Raw genomic sequence first — 7,292 nt, 5'->3', positions numbered from 1 at the left:
AGAAAAAATTGGAAATATTCAAGCCAGATGCCTCCAGACTATTTGCAAGGCAATCCTCTGGGAGGCTGGGGTTCTGAGGTGGGGAGGAGAGGCATGGTTTCCTCACCGATCCCCACAGCTTCCCTTGTCCTGGAGAAAAGACACTCCAAGTAGATCAAAACCAGGAGAAGAGAATTTGGAGAGCCCATCTGGATTATTCACACCTGAAAAGATTTCTGGGGACTTCACTGGGGTTTCCAAAAGTTCTTCTTTATCTATTTATTCCTCCTCCTCCTTCTCTTTCTCCTCTCCATTTCTTCTTTCCTTTCTTTCTGCTGGTCTTGCCTTCTCCAGGACGTCTGTCTGTCTTACTTCCTTGCCCACCTGCTCACAGAAACTAATCAGGTGAGCCTCCATGCCTAAGAGAAGACAACTCTTCCTCCAGCCATGGCCAGGGCAGGGCTACCTGCCTGGGCTTTAAATACTCTGCCTTTTTTTTTCTTCTTCTTCTTCTTTTTCCTGACCTTCTATGTTATATTTACAACCAAAGACTGGGGCCATCTCTGGCATTTTAGACTAGTACAAATAATGGCATTGTTTGTCAGTGTTGTCTTGGAGAGTTTACTGAGGGACATTTTGAGATGGAATTTTTAAAAGACAATTTAAAAGCCTTTTATAAAGATGATTCAAGGTTTGCTATGACCAACAGGTTGGCTATTTCTGAATGAACCTGCCTGATTCAAATGCAAGCCATATTTAGATAGTTATGGTGAAAAGCCCTGAAAATTTCAAACCAGATCAGCTGCTAATCTTCAGTCCCAAGGAGACAGGCTGTAGCCTCCCCTCAAGTGAAAGGAACTGAACTGTTGATTAATAAGGCCCAACCAGAGAGGAACTAAGTACCAGAGGGACACACAAGACTGCTTGAAACACGCTGCCCAGGCGGAGTCCAAGGAAGAGGTGGCATTGCATTCGGGACCTGTGGTGATGACTTAGGGGATTATTGCAATTGCCAGACCCCCCCCTACCCCGACACACACACCTGTTCCCAACCTAGTCCCAATTCTAGAACATTCCCATCTGGGTTTCTTACAGTATAGTTCAGTGATTCTCATATCTTCTATGAAGCTTGTTAAAACATGTTGGTGACCCCATCCCCCGAGTTTCTGATACAGTTGGTCTAGGGTGGGATCTAAGAATTTCTGTACGACAAATCCCCAGGCAATGTTGATCCAGGAACCACACTTTGAAAACCTCTGGTATAGTTAATGGGCAGGCTCTGGTTTCCTGTGTTGAAAGGCTGGCCCCATTCCTCATAAACGGGGAGGGGCTCGTCTCTGTTCTCTCACCTGTTTTAAGGAAGATGAGAATAGGAATTGTATATACTTGAAGCCTTGTTTGAAAGAGAAGATGATATAATGCACGGAAGCACAATCTGTTACACGTAGAGCTCCCTGAATTCCAATTGATGTGATTTTTCCCACCACGCCAGCGCTGCAGAGCTGTTCTAGAGCCCATGTCCAAGGACACCTGCGATGTCCTTGAGTGCCGGCACTCTCTTGGTCGTAGGGAGGCTGGACCACGAAGACCTCTGCAGATACTGAGGGTCCTACAGACTCCTACCCACAGAAGACACACTTTAATTTCAAGTCCACTTCGAAGACTGCCTTCAAATCTAACTTGGCAGTGGTGGAATCCAACAAGGATGGGTCTCCTGGAGACACTTTTATCAAGCCTGGTGTTCTTTTACTTCCAGTGACTGGTTTGAATAAGCACAGACCTGAAAAATCTGGTCTGCTATCCCAAGCACTAAATTTTGTATTTGGCTCAGTTTTAATGCATGTGTCTAGATGCCCAACCTGCCTAGATCTCCAGAGCTAGTGTGGATTTCTCACTATTTAGCACAATTTCCTCTGTCCTCCCTTAACCTCTTCAAATTAAAATTTAAGAACAACCATCAAATAAAAACGAATCAAGAAAAAGTCAGAGGAGCTCAATTGCTTAGACTTGCTTTTTGTTTTTATTATCAACAATCAAGTTAATGGTACACTCTTGGAAAACTATATGCACATGTAGAAATATTTCCCTTTTAAATAGAAGCATTCATTATAACACATATAAATAAATTTGAAAATCTGAAACATAACTTAGGACAATTATGTTCACAAACATAGTCCAAGGAGAAAAAAAAAAAAGAAATCAGACAGACATGCACCTGATAACAAAAATATATACCATTGTCTGAACTGTGGTCTCTCTAAACACAAAGGAATTGAACCCGTGAGAACCTTATTACGCCATAAAGACACGCCATAGAGACTACAAGAAGAGAAAAACATTATAGGGTCACGCAGAGGAGACGGTCTGTACTGATATTAACACGATACAATTGAGTCACAGAACACAGTTGTAGAAAGACACGAAAAAGTTAAAGCCTCGACATTCAACTAATATCTATAGTTTGTGCCTTTTAAAAGAAAAAAGAAAAACCAAATCCCAACAGAGATGTCTAACTGCGCAAAGGATGGAATCAGCTACACAGTCTATCCACCCGACAAGGATGTGTGTCCAGTTCGGATCATTCAAACAGAAATGCAAACCCAGACACTTCTGCAAACGTGTGCGTGCCTTTCCCTTGCTCTGAAGATACTCTGCAGCCAGCCCCTGGGCTGTAATTGACTCCAGTCCAAAGCAGTGCCAAAAATTCGGTAAAAGCTGGTGGAAGAAGAAAACTCCCGTGGGCAGGGCGGGAGGGGAGGGGGAGCGTTGTGAAACATGAGACACAGTTTGCAGAGTTCGTGGATGAAAGGCATTTCATGGATAGGGTATTTTTCGGGACCGTGAGGCTGCAAAGGTTCGGGGTCGGGAGTTGCAACGGTGTGGGGTTCAGATGCGCTTAATTGCGGGATGGTGTCCAGCGAGGTGGGGACAGGCAAGGGGGCGCGAAAAAGTCACTTTGGCCGCCAGGAGAGTCGTCGTCACTGCCGAAGTGGCCGGAACCCATGGGCACGAGGGGTGGGGGGCTGGAAAGGCGTCCCTGTTCCCCCCTGGAGAGGCGACCCCCAGGGTCCAGGCTGTACTGAGCGCGCGAATTTGGGGGGGTTCAACGATCGAGCCCACAAGCATCACCAGCTGCAGCGTCCCGCTTTGTCTTTTGCACCCCCCCCCCGATCGTTTAAGCCTTTCTGCATTTTTTTTAAATAGTTGGTGCCTTCGAATTTTTTTAATATTTTATTTATTTTTTCCTTTTTCTAAGCAAGTCGCTGAGTTGATTGTGGCCCTCCCACCTCCCCCTGTCACCTGCTCGGGCCACAGACACACGATCCCCGAGACAGACACACACCCGACACACAGACACAGCCCCCTGAGAGTGACCCCGAGTCCGGGCCGCGCTCACACCCCCTCCCTGGTCAGCAGGCAGCGCCCGGGTCTCTGCGCAGAGGCCGAGGCGGTGCGAAGCCAGGGAGGGTTTTCGTTTTGTTTGGGGGTTGGAGAAGGGGGTAGGAGTGGGGTTGAAAGGGGGGCGACGTCATTTGCTCGTTATTCGTATAGCGATTATTTTGGGCCCTCGAGGAAAAGCCACGGCGGCAGCGACGACAGTACCCGTGGGCCGCCCGCCCGCCCGGCGCCCGCCGCCGCCGCCGCCGCCGCGGAGCCCAGATCAGAACATACTGCTCTTCACTAAGGCGGCTTTGGCGCCGTTGGGTCTTTGGAGCGAAGACAAGACGCTGGCGAAGGGCCCCCCGAGCGAATCCGGGATGGAGGTGATGGGGCCGGGGCCCGGCGCCCAGCCCTGTCCCGGGCCCCCGGCCGCCGCCAGCCCTCCCGCCGCCGCCGCCGCCGCCGCCGCCGCTGCCGCCGCCGCCGCCGCCGCCGCAGCAGCAGCGCCGCCCTTGCCGGGTTCGCCCCCCGGGCCCCCCGGGCCCGCGGCCCCCGGAGCCCCCGCCGGGCTGGGCCCGCCGCCGCCGCCGCCGCTCGCGCCGCAGCTGGGCGTGGGGTTGGGGTTGGGGCCCGGGCCCCCCGTGCTGTCGGGGTCGGTGCTCTTGGCCTCCTTGCCCTCGTCGTCCCGGGAAGAGTCGGACTTCTTGCCCGAGGACCCGTTCTTGGCCGCGGCCGCCGCCGCCGCCGCCGCGCGCTCCTGCTTGCGAAACTTGGCGCGGCGGTTCTGGAACCACACCTGATCCAGGAGGGAAGGGGGGGCGGTGAAGCAGAGGGAGAGAGAGAAGAAAATGGAGGGGGGAAAAAGAAAAGGGCGGTTAGGGTGGCCTGCGTTTCGTTTCGGACGTTTTTAACATCCCCCCTGTCCCTGCGGCTTCCAAGCGCCCCGGGCGCCGCAGTGCGCTCCCAGCCCCTCCGCGCGCGCGGCCGTCAGAGCATCTTCCGAGACCTTCCTTAGGGCGTGAGCGTGCCCGGGAAATCGCACTTGCTGGAGAAGTTACCGGCTGTGGGTACCCACAAGAACCTGACATGGAAGCTTGCATTTTGGCGTGCCTTTACTCGGTCGCTTCCGGAGGGACCCCCGCACCCCCCCCCCCAAGCTCTACAACTGCTAGGCCTCAGGCCTCAAGTTAAACATTAACTGGGAGAAGGGGGCGCCCCTGGCGCTTGGGGCCCCTCCGCTCCCCTCCGACTCTGGGGCCGGGAGGAGCGTGCGCACCGCCCCACCCCCGGGGTCGCCCTGGAGACGCGCCCTGACTCGCTCCAGGGCTCACCGTCGTTCTTAAAAGGTTAAAGTCGGGTTCCGGACCTGCATGAAGTCACAGCCCCTTTGCAAATCTGATGCAAGTCATGGTTCCCGGGGAAGTGCGCCTTATACGCCATAGCGCCCGGTTAAAGGCGCCTGAATTATAGGAGGCATTTTGCAAAGCAAACGAAAACAGAAATAAACAATAACAACAAAACTTGTGAAACGGGCAGAGTCTGCACTCTCCTTCCACGGGGCACTTCGTGCGCCCGTTCGCGGGCCAAGGTCCCCAGGACGCCTTTACAACTGCGCTTTACGACTGCGAGTTAAGGGCCGAGCGCGCGCCCTGACCCTTCCTCGAGCGCAGTCCCAGCAAGTCCGACCTCTGCGCCCCGGGTCCCGGGCCCTGGGCTCTTCCTTCCCACGCGAGGCTCCCGGCTTAGGGACTTCTCCGAGCACCGTCCACCCCACACTCCCTCGCCAGGGCCTGTGCGGCCGAGCGGGGTCCGTTTCCGCCTGCCGGTACCTGGACTCGCGCCTCGGTGAGGTCGATCTTCAGGGCCAGCTCCTCCCGGGTGTAGATGTCGGGATAGTGCGTCTCGGCGAAGACCCTCTCCAGCTCCTTGAGCTGAGCGCTCGTGAACGTGGTGCGGATGCGCCGCTGCTTGCGCTTCTCGTTGAGGCCGCCGTGGTCCGTGAAGAGTTTGTAGGGAACTACGGGACGACAGAGGAGACGGTGAGCCACGCGCGGAGCAAACCGCCCCGGAGCGCGCAGAAAGGGCGGCGGACCTGGACCGTGGGGACTCCCAGGTCTGGCCGCCCGGGAGCCGCTACCCACACCCGCGCGGAGGGGAGCGGAGAGAAGCTGCCGGAGAAAACAGCGAGTTAGTCATGTACCGAAACAGAGGGACAAACGGGGCTTTTCTGGGGTTCCTTTTGGCACAAGCACCTATGGCTGGGTTGAAATAGCGCACTGGACACGGCTTGAGGTCCTGGACAGGGGCTACAGCTTCCCGCAGGGGGGGAAAAAAAGTCCAAAAACATCAGTTGGAATATCAGGGAGCCAGGAAAGAATTAACCAAACACCCCCATTGATGTAACTTTTCAATTCTTAGAAGTTGACGCGCCCCAAAAAGTTGGGAGAAAGTGCTGCAAAAAAAATAATGATAAATTAAAGCAACGATCATAAAAATGACCAGCCACAGAGGTGTGAGCCGCTGTCGGTTCTTAAAAAAAGAGACACTGCCAGTAATGAGCTTTACTCTTTGTTATTTAATTATTTTCTAAGCTTTACGTCTCATCGCAAAGTAAATAAATTATGCCTATCATTTTGGCAGCTTAAGATAATTTTGTTGGCGGTTCGGGTGTGACTAGGATAGTGTAACCCTGTAAGTGAATTACCCCTCCCTGCAATCGCTTCTAACGTGATAAATTCTTTCATTTGTGTAAGCAAATTTCGTTTGGTAAATACTAAACACATTTCCATTTTCAAATGCAATCAAGGCTTCCTATATACGAGCAGAAAGGCGGCTTCCTCCGCGGAGAGAGCTGGCGGTCCTTACCTGCGGCGTACGGACTGCTTTGGTGGTCCCTCAGGGTGCCCAGGCTGCAGGATCCCGGCGTGAGGGACGGGCAGCCGGACGTGGCCCCAAAAGTGGTCCTTATCGGGTTATACTGGAAGCCACTGGCCTGGCTGCAGGAACTGAAGTCAGCATAGGCTGAAGCCAGGCTCGAGGTGTCCATCCCAGCCATACAGGACTCGTAGGCAGAGGAATTGAGGTAAGAATATTCCATTTTATACATTGAAAAGGTTCTGGATGGCTCAGCCAACTGGAAAAATGAAATAAAAGATGGATATGGAGAAGGTGGCTGGAGTGGGGAGATGTGCACAGCTCAACTCCTGCCTCCACACTGGCCTCCTTACTACCAGCAGAGCCTAGTTTTATGAAAAAGCCTCCTATGAGATGCCTTGTCTGAGGTCTCTAGAGCATATAGTCCTCATAATAAACTTGGCTCTTTCCACTTGGACAATAGCAAAGCGGTTGGTCTTATTGCTGGCGCTTTTTACATGACAATAACTCATCCGTCTATTGGGCTGGCACTGGGGAACTGAGCTGTCCAACCTCCCTATCATTGATTCCTGCATCTCTAATTAGAATTTAATACCACACCATTACGCACTGAGCCCCTGATCCTCCCTTCTAACCAGCTCCTGCCCTTTAATTCAATCACACTACTTGGAAATAATGAAAGTTGGGTGACGATTCTCCCTGATCCAATTTCCCCGAGCTTTTAAGCCTTTTTAACTGATCATATACCTAAGGCATAAATTGAGATAGTGTGTGTGTGTTTTCCCCCCTTCTTCGTCCTCTTCCTCCCCCCCCCCTTGGTTAGGGAGAAGAAACCTTGATGTCATAGGAAACCTGTTTTGTAAGAGTGTTACACGCTCAATTTAACAACAAGCCTACCCCCCGAAGTGCATGAAATGTTATAAAGGAAGGGACTCGGGCGCCCTGTAACATAGAGTAAGTGGGCCAAGGGGGTTTATATGATGGATAAGCAGATTTCTTTAAAATACACCTGGCAGAGGAGGTGAGAAAAGAGAGAGGATCTTATCAATTGCATTTCT

The 7,292-nt window shown here is 52.4% G+C and overlaps 1 protein-coding gene across 1 annotated transcript; it reads right to left on the bottom strand.

Annotated features, from left to right (window-relative positions):
• Positions 1 to 3,640: 3,640 nt before the first annotated feature.
• On the bottom strand, positions 3,641 to 6,466 carry PHOX2B (paired like homeobox 2B; the record flags this gene model as incomplete). The annotated part of the gene is made up of 3 exons (XM_080697778.1): positions 3,641 to 4,156; positions 5,190 to 5,377; positions 6,226 to 6,466. The coding sequence occupies 3 exons, from the start codon at positions 6,464 to 6,466 to the stop codon at positions 3,641 to 3,643; spliced, it is 945 nt and encodes a 314-aa protein (XP_080553904.1).
• Positions 6,467 to 7,292: the final 826 nt, after the last annotated feature.

Source organism: Muscardinus avellanarius (assembly GCF_963383645.1).
Source record: "Muscardinus avellanarius genome assembly, chromosome: 6".
NCBI classification, from domain to species: domain Eukaryota; kingdom Metazoa; phylum Chordata; class Mammalia; order Rodentia; family Gliridae; genus Muscardinus; species Muscardinus avellanarius.
This window is presented reverse-complemented; position numbering and strand designations above follow the sequence as displayed.